The sequence below is a fragment of the Colias croceus genome, chromosome 26, assembly GCF_905220415.1.
Source record: "Colias croceus chromosome 26, ilColCroc2.1".
NCBI classification, from domain to species: Eukaryota; Metazoa; Arthropoda; class Insecta; order Lepidoptera; family Pieridae; genus Colias; species Colias croceus.
The window spans coordinates 6,004,056-6,022,806 of record NC_059562.1 but is presented as its reverse complement, the minus strand read 5'-3'; the positions used below and the strand labels follow the sequence as shown (position 1 = coordinate 6,022,806).

The window sequence follows — 18,751 nt, the reverse complement described above, 5'->3', positions numbered from 1 at the left end:
ATCTTTTGAAGTCATTCTGCGAATGTTACGACATGAGGCCGCACGCAACTAACATATTCCAAGACATAGTGAACGCGCTGGGTGCATATGTGCAAAGTCTTTTTGTAGCCGCCAATGTTAATACGCAACCTGGTATGTATATTTTAATATTTTTTTTTTAAATAAGAAGTTTACTGGGTCGGATAAAGGTATTGAAAATTGTGACTTTCCTATTTATCTACACTAATATTATAAAGAGGAAAACTTTGTTTGTTTGTTTGATTGTAATGAATAGGCTCATAAACTACTGGACCGTTTTAAAAAATTCTTTCACCATTCGAAAGCTACATTATCCACGAGTAATATAGGCTAGGTTTTATCCAGGAAATCCCACGGGAACGGGAACTATGCGGGTTTTTCTTTGAAAACGCGGGCGAAGCCGCAGGCGAAAAGCTAGTCACCAAATATTTCCTTCCACGTATGGTAGAAAAAAGTTTTCGGGGTGTAAGTAGTAAGTGTTAAGAATGTATCCATAGATCTGTTAACACACTGAAAAACTATTTTACATAGTCTTTTCTTTCTTGCAAGTGGTTAACTTATTTAAATACACCAAAAATATCTCAAATGTTTATTTTCAACATTATCAAATCTCACATGACGTGTTTTTATGAACTTAATAACCATTTACTCTAATTTTAACATTTCATCTTCTAAAGTATTTTCATCATCTGCATTTTCATAGTGATCATATTCAACACCAGATAAATATGGTTCATTATTTTCCAAATCTTCGGAAGAATGAAATTCTTCATTATTTTGGTCTTCGCTTTCGTGTAATTCATGGGAATCATCGTAATTCTCAATATCTATTGGAAGTGTATCAATGTCGAATCGTCTGCTTTCATTTCCTAGAAAATTTGTATTTGATTAAGGGCTGATTTTTCAATCCTTGGATAAAACATATCCGTCCAATAAAGTATTACACGATAATATTAAAATGTCACCTGTACACTGCCAAATGCAGGTAATTAGAATACATTTTTGAAATGGTAGTTTAATACGTTATTCAACGAATAAGTTTTATCCAAGGATTAAAAAATCAGCCCTAATTTGTTTTAAAATATAAGACGATAATGAGCGGTATTTTTATTTTTGTGTTCAATTCAATACTTTGCAAAAGGTAAAAGCTTTACAATAGTTCATAGAAAAATCCACTGCTATATTTGAAGTCCTAAAAATTGCCATTTTAATTGCTGTAAGTAAGAAAGAATAAAATCAAAACTATTGACTTAATAAAATACAAATGTAGATACATATTTTTTCTCTAAAGAATGAGCAGACGTGCAACTTACTACTAAGTTACTCAGAAAAACTTACTCTGTGTATCGTTTCGCAAATTTTGACTTGCATTGGTGTCACTTGCTATGATATGAGTGTAGAGATCTATTAAACTCTGGCAGCGCCGTCTACAGCGTGCAAAGGAAAGAAATCTGTTGGATCTAGGCTCTCGGGGACATCCAAGGCGTTCGCTAGAAATTATAATAAATTTTATTTATTTTTATAATGTGATCAGGAAGTTGGTATGTTCAGTGTTTAGGGTAACTGTAAATTCCTTCTGTAATCAACGAACTGCGCAAAAACTATTTTGTATAACATTATCATATCGTCAAATTGTTTTAAATAACCCGAAAGAAACAATTGCACAATATATTTATGTTCTATGCTGGATAGCAGTTCAAAGGACCTAAATAAAAATGAATACGTTTAACAGTATGGTATCAGTATTGGCTAACGAGAACGAACTTAGGTGTCTTATAACGTAAAAATCCGTTCGTATCCCTATTTAAGATTGATTAAAAAATAAAACAAAAATAAAAGCTACGAATTCAACATCTCCCTTATTGTAAACATCATTCAAATAGTAAAAAAACAATACCCACGTGCAATTCTGCAAGGAAAACACAAAAGTCCACACAGGTTGTATGGGCCCCGAGCACGTGCCGGGCGTGAAGCGGCGTGTGCACCGTGTATAGTGATACCGTATTTCGCCTTTCCGATGAGAGTATATACCTGGATAAATTAATTAAAAAAAATTAATGCGAAGATTTTTCGCGTCCAATAGCATTGTTTTAATTTAGCACAAAAATAAAAATACTTTTATTGCAAGTCATGCAGTCAGTAAGAAGATACGCTACGTATGAATATAGTTTGTTGTGTAAGAAAGATAAGCTATATTCACATTTACGTTCTGTATTGCGTTGTTTTATAAATAGTTTTGAACTACGAATGTGACATGCAAATTTACACCTTATTATATTATTATATGGTGGAAGTAATGTTCAAAGTCAATTGTATACGCTCATTAGAAAACTGCTTAATAAACGTGTATGTAAAGTTTCACTTGGGAAGAAATTTTAGCGTGATTGTGAGGGTAGTTGTACGCCAATGATGATAACATAAAAGTATGGAAAAGTATTATATTGAAAAAGATTAATTATTATTACTATGATACGATGTTATATTAATGTTATAATGTCATGGTAAATATGAATTCGATATCTAATTCGATAAGCAAGCAATAGTTATAGGCAGTTACAAATGAGATTTACTTGTTTAAAAATTCGTTGAACCATATACCTTGGATAACAAATGTTCGAACAAGTAATCTATACTAATATTATAAAGCTGAAGAGTTTGTTTGTTTGAACGCGCTAATCTCGGGAACTACTGGTCCGATTTGAAAAATTATTTCGGTGCTATATAGCCCATTTATCGAGAAAGGCTATAGGCTATATATAATCACGCTAAGACCAACAAGAGCGGAGTACTGCGGGTAAAACCGCGGAGCACAGCTAGTCGTACAATATAAATACATTGATTTTACTGCTTTCATCACGTTCACTGCCATCATACACAATGTCCCATGTAGACACAGAGTTGTACAATAAATGGAAGCCTTCTATCAATAATATTACTTTAAATAACATTGTATTATTGTCATATGCATAGTCATGGCCAACTAGATTTTATTTTATTTATTTTTTTTGGTCTTTGGTAGGTCGTTTGTTTACATTACAGATAAATTATGAAAATTCACATGCAAAATTATAAGTAGTAGAGTGCCGTAAGGCATAAAAATGGTCAAACCTCGGAACCCAGGGCCAGTCAATGAATCTGTATATCAAATATGAGACTGCATTATTAAAACCTCAAATAAAAAAGTTAAAAAAAAAAATTTGACCGATCTCGATTTACAACAATTTTTAACAACAATTTACTGAAAAATGAGAGGCGGAAGGGGGAAAAAGTGTTTATAGTGAAAAATTTAATTTTATTTGTAATAAATTATATGTGCAGAGTAACTTCAATGTTAATTTATTAGATTATCGTAAAAAATAAGTTACAAAAAAAAATTATCATTAACTAAACACATTGTTACATCATTGTACATTATTGTCGTCGTCGTCGATCTCGTTGATATACTTAGATTGTAGGTTGTTTTTAATTCTGCGAGTGAAAATTGACAATCATTATTTTCTTCAATAGTTCAATATATACTTATTTGAAAATCTGCTCCATTGCTGCATCTACTTGCATTGTTACTGGATGAATTTTTTTCTCCCTCTGAGTCTGTTTTAGCGTTGTTTTTAAACGCATGTAACAATCCGCGTGATATTTAGCCTATTTAGATCCCTGAGCTACTAAAATATCTAACACGCCTACAATTCTTTTATAAATATTGCGACAATATTCACTTTTGTCTTCACATATCAAACTTATATTTTTATATGCATATATGCATAATATAAATGAAAAACAAATACTTACAATTTATGCCCCTATTTTCAAAGTTTTTAAAACTCAGTAATGTTCAGTAATTATAAACATTAATTTTTAATAAACAAATATCTTAATATATATTATAAAGGCGAAAGTTTGTAAGTATGGATATATGGATGTTTGTTACTCTTTCATGTAAAAACTACTGAACCGATTACAATGAAATTTAGCACACATATAGAGGGTAACTTGGATTAGCACATAGGATAGTTTTTATCCCGGAAATCCCACGGAAACGGGAACTATGCGGGTTTTCCTTTGCAAACGCGGGCGAAGCCGCGGGCGGAAATCTAGTCTGAAATAAATATTTTTCGGAACGAAAACAACAGCTACGTATTAAGTCTAGCAAGTTACAACGTGTACTATCCTGTGAGGGCCCGCCATGAACAATACCGAACAGCTGCTGTTATCCCCTCTATTCTCCAACCCGACCTTCATCGGTATATCTGCGGTCCCTACAGATCCAAGATCAAGTTTTCAAGTTTGTAATAGTAATTGTTCTTTTTAAAATATGACTTTTGAGTTTTGACTAATATAAATCAATGAAAACTCCAAAAAATTAATAATTGTTTATAATAATTTTTAAAAAATTGAGAGCGCGAAAAAATTTTTTTTTAACATTTTTCTATATACTATTAAAAACATATTTTCAAGGTTTATAGTAAGATTCATTGACTGGCCCTGGATTCCGAGGTATAAACCTTACGGCGCTCCACTAAAGGTCAATGTAAAAAAACACTTACAGGTAAACTCAACATGCGAAAAGCAAGTTTAAAACTATAGATCGTTAGTGATAGAAGCAAAGTAGGTTTAGTACATCATAAATTTCTAGAACAAACGGTCACAGTTGTAACAATTTAGAAAATATTAAGTAGAAATAATAAAATGTACATCTTAACAATCCCTATGAATGCTTTGTATGGTTGCAAATACAATGAAAATGTGTATAGTTAACCGACTTCAAAAAAAAGGAGGAGGTTATTGTTTATTAGTTTATTTTTAGTTTATTAGTTAGTCCTGAACAGACAGACAAACGCGGTAATACTTTGTTTATAAAATGCATTGATGATCGACGAATATAATCTCAGGACAGCTTGAAATTGTTTTATGACGTAACCTCTCTCGTATATAACAGGTTCAACCGCAGTCCCTCAACAAGCTGGTTTCTATTGGAAGGGGGTGTGGCTTCCGTTGTGTGTCACCTTCGAGCCGGGAACTGCGAAATCTGTCTAGTAAGTACATAACACAACGTATTTTGATACCCGAGAAAGGACATAGGCTACTTTTTCCCGGGAAAATGACGCAATCCCGGAAATCCCACGGGAACGGGAACTCTACAGGTTTTTCTTTGACTGCGCGGGTGAAGCTGCGGGCGGAAACCTAGTGGTGTTATAAAATTAAAATTAGTATTTAATACGTAAAAATACTCGTATCATTAACTTTACTTATGATAATTAGTTACAAAATCTTGTAATATCAGTCATTCTATACATTTGCATGTATTTTATAAAAAAATCCACGAAATGTTTTCTTTAACCGACTTCAAAAAAAGGAGGAGGTTATCAATTCGGCCGGTATGTTTTTTTTTATGTATGTACACCGATTATTCCGAGGTTTCTGAACCGATTTACGTGATTCTTTTTTTGTTCGATGCGGGATGGTGTCGAATTGGTCCCATAAAAATTTTATTCGGATAGGCCCAGTAGTTTTTTGAGTTTGGTTTAGTTTTTTTTGTTATAATTTAATGATATGAAAAAAATCCTTAATGTTTGATTTCAATTCAATGCTCATTAAAAAATATAATTATTTTAACAGTATAGAAATGCTGGATCGCACAGAAGCGCCGACCATACAAGAGGGTTACGGTATTTCTGTCGCGTACGCGTGCCTCATTGAGATCATACGATCCATTGCTATAAGCGTGGAGGGGGATGATTATTATAGGTATGTATGCAAATATATCTAGAAAAAAAATACTAGCCTAAAATACCAGCGTATACTATTTCAAACTGTTTTTTCTCCTTTATAATAATTTAGCTTGACATTCATGGTACTCTTGGCGCTAGACAGATAAATAATATATACTTTTCTAATTACAATAATTATCATATGTATAATTAAGGAGTATCTTAGACAAATAAAGTAATTTTACCTAGAATAAAATTCATTTTAGATTGCAAGAACTGTACGACGATACGCAAAATGACAACGACGAAAAGGAAGTTAACGCTAACACCAAAACTATCACTGATAAAGGTAAAAAAGAAGAAAAATGTATTTTATCTGATAATGTATATTAAAAACATAACATAAATTTAAGAACATTTTTTATTATTTAATTTAATTGAACGCTTTCAGAATCAGACCAAAACAAGACAACAAGTGAAGACATAACTAACAACGGTCACGATGTTAAAGCCGATCAGAATTCAAATCTTGTTAAGAAAATAGACAATGAGGCAGAAGAGAAAGAGAGACAGCTCAGTTTGCAGGTTTTATTTAAATACATTGATTACAGGATAGTTTTACAGCAATGAAATAAAAAAAATATATATACCTAGTAGAAAAAAATCCATACTAATATTATAAATGCGAAAGTAACTCTGTCTGTCTGTCTGTCTGTTACTCAATCACGCCTAAACTACTGAACCAATTTTCATGAAATTTGGTATGGAGATATTTTGATACCCGAGAAAGGACATAGGCTACTTTTTTTCCCGGGAAAATGACGCAATCCCGGAAATCCCACCGGAACGGGAACTATATGGATTTTTCTTTGACTACGCGGGCGAAGCCGCGGGCGGAAACCTAGTCTATAATATAAATGTGTGCGTGTATTGGTGTACACAGGTAAGAAGTGAAACTTCTTTATAACCTTATTTTTCAAAAAATAATTTAAGCAACTATACAGAAATACGTCGAATCACGCGTAGTAGGGATAAGAATAAGGTCACGCGTAACGAAAAAATGTTACACTAAATTTTTTTCCAACCCCGATAAAGAAGTTTCACTTCAATTAAAGCTTAAAAAAGATAATAGATAACAATAAACCACTTCTGTTGTCTGATTTGGAAAGGAATAGGTCTCTATTTGTTAAAAAGCTCCATATAATGATTCCCATGTTTTTTTTGGTTGCGAAGTGTCGAAAAGTAATAGTATTAAATATTAATCAATAATTTGATCACATAGACAGTAGGTACTTTTAAGTTTTAACTTACATTTAATTTTTAGGTTATCGGTTTACTGATTTTTCCCAGCTAAATAAAATATCTTGACTTCTGTAGAAATTGTGTGTTCGTAGTTTACACATTCTTAATGTTTAACATAAATAGTAAATAATAAAATATAATTCCAGTTAATAAAGTCATCCTGGTGCGGTCTAGTGTGGGGTTTGTCCGTACTCGCTGAAGCGAGTATTGGTGAACTAGAAAATATTCTGCGTGCCATACAGACTCTTGCTAGAGTCAGTGGGAAGGTATGTAGTTATTTATTTTGTAATATAAATGTATAAACTATATATTTCGAAAATATTTATTGAAATTTGTGAGAGACATTAGTTTCCTAGATTGTTGTAATGTTCTAGTTCTCTCTGTTCTAAAAAAAATAATGTTCGATTTTTAACCGACTTCAAAAAAAAGGAGGAGGTTATCAATTCGGCTGGTATGTTTTTTTTTATGTATGTACACCGATTACTCCGAGGTTTCTGAACCGATTTACGTGATTCTTGTTTGTTCTATGCGGGATGGTGTCGAATTGGTCCCGTAAAAATTTTATTCGGATAGGCCCAGTAGTTTTTATTTTATGAGCATTTTTGTCTGTATTTGTAAATGTTGCTAGTGCAAGTTTGAAGTCGGTTGTTTTTAACGCAGTTATCACTTGTCGTACAGCGTTTCACAAGGTTTCACATAAAATATTACTTAAAAATGTTGCTTATATATAGTATTTAAAATAAATTCTTACAAAGGCTTTATCAAGTAATATTTTAATTGATTGAGCGAGATTTTTATTCTGTTGTATATTGTTTTCCCTCTATTATGTAGAAGTTCCGAGTGTCCTTCAAGGCTCTCATTTTGGTCCAATACCATTTAACACATTTGTTAATAACCCGATTCGTTATTATGCTCCCAACATATAGTTTGATCACAAGGTATAGTCGAGCCAATTTAATAGGCAACATTTGACGTCTATCAATTTTATCTTCATAGGGTGGTAACCTGCTTAAAAACATCGATTAAAGTAAATTAATCGATACGGACTTGAAACATTTGTCAATCGAACTTGAAACACATGTCAATAATTTATGATAATTTTTATTCCCAAGTAATCAATGCATTCGATTCTAGATGTCAGATTTCGATTTTTAGAGTAACGTCTCTGGTATTTAAAAAGAAAAAAGGTTTATTGACACAAAATTGTAGCGACGTCAGTTCTTTGAACCAGAAATTGTTTATTATGTTTAGAATGGTTTATCAGTAAAATCAAATCCTAAAATTACTTGTATCGGTCATTATTATTATAAATATGTAATCATAATTGAAAAAAGTTAAGCAAATGTGCAGTTCTAACAAAACGAAATATCATGTTATTCTATGTCGTCGTTACTAGGTTACGTTGTTGAATTTTGTTGAACTGTCAAATGTTACTTATAAAAATGGCTCTACTATAGTAACTATAATTTCTGTATATAATATTTTTAACACATTCCTTGATGAAATATCATCTAGCTTACAAACCCAGTTTGGTCGCATCGTCGTAAGACGGTTGATCTTTTTTGTTCACAAATTTAGTTTGATAGTATTAACTGGTAGTAACTCGGTTGGTATCAATGGTCTTTTCTGCTCGCAAATTTAGTTTTAAGGCCTATTCAAACTAGAGCGGTAGAGTCTTTATAATATACTATGTAAGAGATTGACCCCGGCGGTAGTGGATACCACTCTGGTTTTTGGCCTTTATAGCATTAACTGGAAGTAACTTGGTCTTTTTTCTTAGGTGGGCGTGACGAACGCGCGTGACGCGTGCGTAGGCGCACTATGCCGGTGTGCGCTGCCCGCGCAGTACTGCGTGCCCGTGCTGGGTGCGCTGGCTGCGCTGGCCTGCCCCTGGCCCGCTGCCCGGGCCCCCGCCCCGCCTGCAGACCTGCGGCATCATGTCGTGTGGGTCGGCACGCCGCTGCCGTGTGCGCAGCCACCAGGTAATAACGGATAAATGAATTAATAGCAATGTGAGGCAGATGTGAAACTTATTGTGAACGACGAATTTGGTAAAAACACTATATATATATGTGAGAGAATAATAACAGAGTAGTTGTTATGTGGCTATACCTTCCTATTATAATGTACTCTATGGTGTACAACATAATGGCAATATTGAATTGATATGAAATGCATGGGGTTGCGGGCCATGCTATGGTTTATATTCCTTGAGTCAGTAGCTCGATGATATAGTCTCGGTACTACCATCGACCGCGCAAGGTGTGCGCACTGAGTCATTATTTAATATTATTTCACATATCTACCTAATTATAATGAATTATGGAGAGTTATTTAAATTCTCCGACATATATACCATCAAGTAGCGTAGCTACGCGCTAGAAATCAGTTTTACGTGTCCCTGCTGATGTTTCACATAAATACAACAAAAACAATTAGAACATTTGAATGTGAACTTAGAATCATGGGATTCTGAAAAATATTTCAAACGTTTTACAGCTACATAAGTCAATATTGACGTTAAATCAAACAAATAAATGCTTTTACAGTTCAACATACTACATAAACATAAACAACTACATAAACAATAAAGACGACTGACGGATTTTTTAATTTTTTGACTGACAGGCTACCGTCATCTATCGCCTGAATTGTTTTTAATTGTGTATGACTCTGAATTGACTCCTATTTCTTCCCAACAAGGTGCAAGATGCAAGTGCATTGTTTAGGGCACTTACGATTCAATGATTCGGGGTGATTAGGGTGTTTCTGGAAATACGATAATTAGCGAAAATCTGCATGCGCATTATTAATTTTGGAGTACTTTACACCTTTAAATAAAAATTTTATTTTTTATTATTTCCACATTCAGTGAATTCATTCATACCATAACTTCTTTAATGTCTTTATGTCAATTTCATCTACGTATACAGTAAAGATTATTTATGTATCCAGGTCAACAGCAATCGTTCGTGATGGTGACGTCACGTCACGTGACAGCCATGCGTGCGTTATTAGCCGCGGCCCGCCGTGACGGGGACACGCTGCAGCAGGCCTGGCTGCCCGTGCTCACTACACTACAGCATTTGGTCAGTGGGTTTGGTGCCCGGGATGTCTTGTTATGGACATAATATTGGGATATTTTGTCTAGTTAATGATGGAAGGTCTTCTGGTTAAAGATAAAGTCTTGTTAAAAAAAGGATGTCTTGTTATGGACATGTGGACAAGAAGCTTAAAGAGATTTTCGGATTTAGGATATTTAGTGATTTAAAAAGGATACAGACTGATAATTTCTTTTGTTTCTGAAATTATGCTAGTAGGAATCCAAAGCAACCAAAAATTTGTTTTATTATAATATCAGTTCCTATAGTAAAAAATGTATTGTGAATCGAATACTTCGTTATAGGAAATCCTAACTATGGGTGAAAGAAAACGAAGAGCACTAACTTGTAATCAGACTTGTATCTAAAGATAATTTAATATATAGGTATAAATAATTTTGCAATTTTTCATCATTTTAACAGGTGTGGATCTTAGGATTAAAGCCATCTACAGGCGGCAGCATGAAGGCAAGTCGAGCGAGTGCTGATGCCAACGCTGTGATGAGCACCTCTGCGGTCATGGCTGATCTACCTGGTAAGAAAATTTTTTAATTTAAACTATTTTTATAATTATTTGTTTCCATTGTTATTTTTCAATTCAACTTACATTGAATGCTATGAAGGATTGGGGTGTCAATTTGTTTTGTTCACTGAATATTTTTTGCGTTGATAATAAATACTTGCATCGATTGTTAGATAAAAATGTGAATAACATAGAAATATGTAAAAGCTATCAATCTAAACCTGGTTATCTAATTATTGTTATTGTATTTTGTTTCTAACAATTTTATGTTCTTAAAGTATGGTAAACGTCGTAAAACGATGCTGATACTTGTTCGAATAATAAGAAATCATACAACCTATACATGTTAAGCAACCCGAAATTTTCTGACAAATAATATACCTTTATATAATTACATAATATGTGTCTTGATGATCTACATATCTTGGGAATTAAGTGTGTAATCTATTAACCGACTGATTAAAAAATGCCTTGACTATCTCCATCATCAGTCACAAAGCATCAGTCGTTATATTTGGTTGCAGTATACACTGGTTTCAGGTCAGCAAGTTCCTGTGGCCGATTCCCTCGGAGTTATGAGCGGTATTGATATCTGTAATACAAATATATTGATTGGTGTGCGCTTATTTGGAATTATCGTTTGTGAATATTTGACGCTTAGAGCAGGAAAATTATACTTTTGTTTGGAATGGTGCCTAATTTTGCGTGTAAAAAGTTCCTGTGTCCTGATTAGGGAATACATTTTGACTCCCAATTTGTAAATTTGTAAATTTTTGCCCACAACAAAGCTACGACGTATCACTTCATTCTTGGAAGTGACTATATACAATATTATATATTTAAGCTATATTATATATTTTGGCTAGCAAATTATTAGAAATAGAATTATTCTTAAATCATTATAGTATTAAAGTTTTTTGTGTAACAGAACATTGGCTTAAACAATGTCAGTTGTTAATAAATGTTGATAATTATGAGTTAAAAAGTATATACTTTAGGAAACATGCTATTCATGGAGGTTCTCTTATTTTTGTACACAATAGTGTAAAATGCAAAGAACGAACTGACATTGTTAGTCTATCTGTAGAACGCACCATTGAACTGTCCTGTGTTGAACTTGAGCGTTACATTATTGTTTGCGTTTATAGGCCTCCTTCCAGTGACTATAATATGTTTGAGACAGTCATGGAAGAAATATTAAAGCGTTTGAGCAGAAGTGAAAAGAAGGTTATAGTATGTGGAGACTTTAATATTGATTTACTTTCACACACACAAACGGCAACACGAATAGTTAATTTATTTCAATCATTTAATTTACATAAACTTTTTGATGAACCCACACGAATTACACCTAGTTCTGCAACTTGTATTGATAATGTTTACTGTGATTGTAACTTTTTAGAAAAAAATATTCTCAATACACTGACTTCGGATCACTGTGGCCAGAAAGTAGTTTTTGAATGGGATTGCATACCTACATTTAAAAGAATTAATGTTAGGCCTATAACTAAAAAAGGCATTCATAAATTTAGAGATAATATTAATAATAAATTGCCTGGCCTGAATGATCAATCCTTTCATAATAATCCTTGTGAAATGTTTACAAATCTTTTTAATTTAATTCATAATGAGTTTGAAAAAATCTTTAAAGTTAAATCTTTAAGTATTACCAAGGATTTACCATTTAGCCAATGGGCAACACCTAGTATACACAGATGCAGGAACGTTTTATATGAGTTATATGGCATGAAGCAATATAACAAAGACATGTCATTTCTTAGTTATGTTAGAAATTATTCAAAAACTTTTAAAAAAGTTTGTTTCACTGCCAAGTGCTTGTATGTCAGAGATAAAATACGCAACTCTGATAACAAAGTTAAAACGGTTTGGTCAATTATTAATGGTGAAATGGGCAAAAGCCAATCAAATAGTACCATAAAACTTGTTAATGCTGTTAGGGTCATTGACAAAAGTGCTGATGTTGCGCTTGCTTTTGAAGATTTTTTTAGTAGTGTCCCTGTTAGTATTACCGAAAAATTAAATTCGTCATCAGCGCTTGCGGAGTCCTACTTGAGGGACCATGTTGCTGAGTGTAATGTATTATTTGAATTGCGACATGTGACTGCAGAGGAAATTGTTAAAACTTTTAAAACATTAAACTTAAAAAAAACATGTGATCTCTGGGGAATGTCTGTAAATTTAGTAAATAATATTATAGAAAACATTGCCAACCACTTAGCGTTTATATTTAATCAATGTTGTGACTGTGGTATATTCCCTGATTTATTAAAGTTAAGTAAATTAATTCCTTTATTTAAAAGTGGTGACCAAGAAGACTGTAATAACTATAGGCCAATTTCCATTTTACCAACTTTGAGCAAAGTCTTCGAGAAATTAATTTTAAACCAATTATGTAGTCATTTTGTATCAAATGGTTTACTGCACGCCAAACAGTTTGGTTTCACAAAGGGGCGCTCTACTACTGATGCTGGAATAGCTCTTTTGTCACATATATATAAAGCATGGGAAAATTCAAAGAATGCTTTAGGGATATTCTGTGACCTTTCTAAGGCTTTTGACTGTGTAGAACATACCACTCTATTACGGAAACTAAATTTTTATGGTATTAAAGGTTTATCTCAGGACCTCATAGCTTCATATCTTCAGAACAGGGTACAAACCGTTGTTGTTAATGGAGAGAAATCTCGCGGTGCGCCGATTAACATAGGTGTTCCGCAGGGATCTATCTTAGGACCGTTTTTGTTCTTAGTATATATTAATGACCTACCTTATTATTTGCAGGATATGTGTGAAATAGTACTGTTTGCAGATGATACCTCATTAATATTTAATGTGGATAGACATGACTCAAACGTTGACGAAGTAAACTCTGCTCTTTTACGCATATCCAATTGGTTCACTGCTAATAATTTATTATTAAATGCAAAAAAAACAAATTGTGTAGAATTTATCCTTCCAAATGTAAAAAAGGTAAAAAGGGATATTATTTTAAACGGTGAGGTATTATACCCTGTGGATTCTACTGTTTTTCTTGGATTGACACTAGATGAGAAGTTACAATGGGGGGCCCATGTTGCCGCCACCGCTGCTAAGCTTAGTTCAGCTGCATATGCAGTTCGAAGAATAAGGCATCTCACCGATGTAGACACGGCTAGATTGGTTTATTTTAGCTACTTTCATAGCATTATGTCCTATGGAATTCTTCTATGGGGCAGGGCTGCAGATATTGAAACTATATTTATATTACAGAAAAGAGCCATACGCTCTATATATAATTTACGTGCTAGGGACTCACTAAGAGATCTCTTTAAGAATACTGGTATCCTCACTGTACCATCACAGTATATATTTAATAATATTTTATATGTACACAAAAACGCAGACTTACACACAAGAGTAGGAGATAGACACTGTTATGGCACAAGGAACAGAAATAAAATTGAAATGCCATTTTACCGGTTAGCTAAAGTTAAAAATTCATTTATGGGTCAAGGTATACTTTTTTACAACAAAATTCCTCATAGTATTAAAGAGTTTAGTAGTGCTAAATTTAAGAATTATGTAAAAAACGTCTTAGTTCAGAGAGCCTATTACAGCATTAAGGAATATATGGAAGATAAAAACCCATGGAGGGTTGTCGCGTGAGAACCGCAGGACAGTTCTTTGGCATATTATGATAATATATACGTACGGTTACTTACATATTTTGTAAAATTAAATTGTAATACTGAAATGATTTAAAAGAGCAACTATGGAGTTTCTTGCCGATTCTTCTCCATAGATACTGCTTTCCGAATCGGTGGTAAATGATAAAAATATGTATTGACGTTTCAAAAGTGCTTCTCGAAGAAGTCTAATTGAATAAATAAATGTTTGAGTTTGAGTTTGAGTTTAAGTTATTAAATTGGCTTGTTCCAAATGGGCCCACAAATAAAAAAAGAGCCACAGTAGTCGTGGCATGTGTCCAGTACAGGGTCGCTTGTGTCCGTCCGCACCGGGTTGGAGCTTGCTGGCCTTAGCACGCGGTTTTACTTGTTTTTTACTTGTTTGCACCCACTATAGCTAGCGCACGCTTCGCTCACAGGATCTCGCTATTGCTCGTTGTGCAGCGTGGATGTTTCTGGAAGACATGGATTTCAATCTTAATGTTTAGAGTGATTAGTTTTTATAAATGTTTAGATTAAAGTGAAATATTGCGTTCAGAAACGATTCTTTTGCTGAAAAATAATTATAGAAGTCCCTATGAATTTTTAATAAAGAAAAAAAAAAAAAGAATAAATATTCCAGAATATCATCTATTTGAAGAAAAGTATGTTGAATTTGATATTTAGTATTTTATGACATTCAAATGCTTTATACATTTTTAAATAATAGAAAAAAATAGATCACGAGGCGGGAAAAGTATGTTTTCTTTATTGGCACCTAAGCGTTCTTTAGTCAGCTTGAATGGCATTCCTGTCCTTCTAACTATCCTAATGCGATAGTGTCTAGATGTTCAAGCGAAATCTATTGGTGTATGGCGCAAATGAAATTAATTCTAAGTGAGTTCTAATTGTCAAATTTGCAGCATTATCAGCTATGCTGTCCAGGGTATTTGAGGCTTCGAAAAATTTGGATGATGTAGCACTCCATCATTTGATTGACGCGTTGTGCAAATTGTCCAACGAGGCTATGGAACTAGCGTACTCTAACAGGGTGAGAAAAACTTTAATATGCACTTTCCAGTAATTTACACTTATGTATAATCCATACTAATATTATAAATGCGAAAGTAACTCTGTCTGTCTGTCTGTTACTCAATCACGCCTTAACTACTCTACCAATTTGCATGAAATTTGGTATGGAGATTTTTAGATACCCGAGAAAGGACATAGGCTACCTTTTATTGCGAAATATGTACCACAGGCGAAGCCGGGGCGTACTACTAGTTTCTTATAAAGAAATATCACAGTACCAAAGAAATCTTTGTACAAGAAATTTTTGCAGAAAAATGTTCATGTTCTAGGTAAGATCAATTAATATATTGTTTTTTTTTTGTCACAAAGTATATTTTTTGTAGGAACCTTCGCTGTTCGCAGTTGCGAAGCTTTTAGAAACCGGCTTAGCCAATATGCACAGGATTGAAGTCATGTGGCGGCCGATCACCAACCATCTCCTTGAAGTAAGTGAATAAATACATTATTTATACACTAATTTATTTTTGTTAGTAAAATATAGTGTCATTTGATGGTCTATTAGTTAGCAATATGTAAGTATTTTATATTCAATTGTTATACGAATCAAATTATTTGTTATTTTTTTATTTTATAAGGTTGCTATTTTAAACTAGCACCTTATATTAATTACAATGTAGCCTACAAGACTAATAAGTAATTTAAAGATAACTAAAATGTCTAAATAACTAAGAAATGAAATAATTTCTTAATATGCATAAAAATATTTGTAGGTATGTCAACACCCGCATATACGTATGAGGGAGTGGGGAGTTGAAGCCATCACGTATTTAGTTCAGGCCGCCTTCACGTATCATCACAATAATCCAGCTTTGGTTACTGAGGTAAGTTTATGGTCTTCAAAGTGATGTTAGCTATATCCTGAGATGAATGAATTTTTACTGTGTGTACTATTTATGTCAATGGACCTAATAAATATGAAATATTTTTATATTCTAAAAAAAAGAGTTTAGTTTCACTCCTATATCTTAAAAAAAATCATAATAGGTATTACCATGGCAAGTAGAAATCGTAAAAGTGTGAAAAATATAGGTAACTTCGTGATTTTTTTTATCGAGTCAATTTTAATATTTCATGTTTTTGATCAAACAGAATCCTCGAAAATATCACCTAGTTTGATATAAATTTTATTTTTAAGATCTGGTCTTGAATATTACACGTATCATCTAATAGTAAATGGAAGATGGGTAATTTTGCTTTATACCCCCTCTTAACTTACCTACTCTTACTTTCACTTGATTTATCAAGTTTGTAAGAGAGATTTCCCCATATATTTTTTTCAATAAGAATTTACAAATTTCTGTCTCCAGGCCCGGGAACGTCTAATCCTAGAGCCACTAGCAGAACTATGCAGCGTGCGGCACTGTGACGTTCGTGCAAGACAACTGGAATGTGCTGCTCGGCTGCTGCACTCACGGGGGGAGCAGCTCGGTGCTGCCTGGCCGCTGATGATGGAGATCATCTCCGCTATCTGCGACCAGCACAGGTACAGATGCGATGTGATGATGAATTCATGAGTGCGTTTGATAAGTGATGTCTATATGAATTATTGTTATGTTAATGATTGGGAGAATGTCTTGTTACCGACAATGAAATTCAACTCTTAAGTCGGAAGGATTCATTTTTAGTTAAACCTTTCATAGGTTCATTGTTAGTTGCAATCTTCTATATAAAAATTTAAACGCTAAATGGTTCGACCAAGAAAAATAACTAAAAACCTTTTTGTTAATTCACTGTTTTGTTTTTGACGTTGTAGTTGTTTTCTTATAGAGAGAAAACACGAAAGAGGGGCAATAACTACAAAATAATGTCTGTTGAGACAGCTAGTTAAATATACTTTACTTTACCACATTTATGATTTAGGTGACAAAATGTAATACTGTGTATATCCCCCCTACTTAAACTTTAATATTATTATATATTGTAATTGTTCTATTATATTTAATTACGTATTTTCATGTCCCCCCCAGCGAGCAGCTGGTCCGCTCCGCGTTCCAATGCGCACAGCTGGTGGCGGGCGACCTGCTCGGCTGCGCAGGACCACGCTGCCTGCGTCGTGTGCTCGCTGCTGCAGCCGCGTTCGCCAGGCAGACCAAGGAGCTGAACATTAGTCTAACTGCTGTTGGGCTTATGGTTAGTGCTGTACAGTACACGTGATGTTGGACTGTTACACTTAACACTGACACTTACACTTAATGCTTGACACTTACACTTAACGCTCAAAAGATACAATACTTATATATCACACATAACACTACGCTTTACACTAACACTTTGATACAGACACTATACTTATACTTCACACAACACTAATTTACACTTACACTTCGATAAACACTTATACAAAGGCAATAGCACTTTCATTTGAATTTGATTCTAGACATTAAGGTACTAAATAAAGAGAAGTTACATTATAACATGCATTGTAATTTTCTGCTAACAATACACAGTTTTAATATTGCAATCAATTGTATCATTACGTTTTGTTATTTTAAATCTAAATACTTTTTTTTCTATACTTACGTATAGACAAACACACTCAATACTAATAAAACTTTAATTTTCACGTACAGTGGAACATATCAGACTATCTCTACCACAACCGGGACAAATTATCCGTGGCACTCGCTAACGAAGCGGCCGCTTGTCCCGAGAGCAGTCCCGACTTACCGCCCCTGGACAGACTGTGGATGTGTCTGTATGTGCGGTTGAGTAAGTACTTAGAACTCTTTATTAGCAGGTAGGCAATTTTACAATTACCTAACAATTTATGTACTTACAAATTACTTAACAACCTACATGCTAAAAGGATTGCCGCTCAGCATTTTACAATAAAAACACAGGCTTTCACTGCTGAGCTGATTTTCAGCGACACCTTATTTACCTAATTATAAAAAGGACCTAATGTTAAGATTCAATATAATTAGTAAATAAATATATGTACTTATGTATAAAGAAAAAATAACATAATATTATTGTGTTAAAAGTGAATTTCTAGTAAGTAATAAAAAATGCTCAAAATGTATTCTTATAATTTCAGATGACATGATATAGATATAAATATGAATAGTTACAAGTTCACGTTCTTACGATCGTGTATAAAAGTTCACGTACCAGCATTTTCGGTCGAAATTAATTTTTTAAAAATTTATTTATTATATTAGTATTTTCAAGTTACAAATTACTATTGTCTATCTTGTGTGTTATTTTTAGTGTTCTTTAAAAAAGGGTAATAAAATAAGAATCTCTTGAACGAAACATCACTACATATTATAAAACAAAGTTGCTTTCTCTGTCCCTATGTATGCTTAAATCTTTAGAACTACGCAACGGATTTTGATGCGG

At 33.4% G+C, this 18,751-nt stretch overlaps 1 protein-coding gene across 1 annotated transcript in view; it reads left to right on the top strand.

Annotated features, from left to right (window-relative positions):
* Positions 1-18,751, top strand: part of LOC123703447 (protein MON2 homolog) — a 37,785-nt gene that overhangs the window by 8,908 nt on the left and 10,126 nt on the right. Inside the window, exons 10-24 of the mRNA XM_045651441.1 lie at positions 1-132; positions 4,955-5,051; positions 5,635-5,763; positions 5,993-6,075; positions 6,178-6,311; positions 7,175-7,294; positions 8,809-9,010; positions 9,984-10,117; positions 10,553-10,664; positions 15,241-15,368; positions 15,733-15,834; positions 16,120-16,230; positions 16,717-16,892; positions 17,377-17,539; positions 17,980-18,118. Of these exons, the coding sequence (XP_045507397.1) occupies positions 1-132; positions 4,955-5,051; positions 5,635-5,763; positions 5,993-6,075; positions 6,178-6,311; positions 7,175-7,294; positions 8,809-9,010; positions 9,984-10,117; positions 10,553-10,664; positions 15,241-15,368; positions 15,733-15,834; positions 16,120-16,230; positions 16,717-16,892; positions 17,377-17,539; positions 17,980-18,118 (1,962 nt within the window). The remainder of the gene's footprint in view (positions 133-4,954; positions 5,052-5,634; positions 5,764-5,992; positions 6,076-6,177; positions 6,312-7,174; positions 7,295-8,808; positions 9,011-9,983; positions 10,118-10,552; positions 10,665-15,240; positions 15,369-15,732; positions 15,835-16,119; positions 16,231-16,716; positions 16,893-17,376; positions 17,540-17,979; positions 18,119-18,751) is intronic.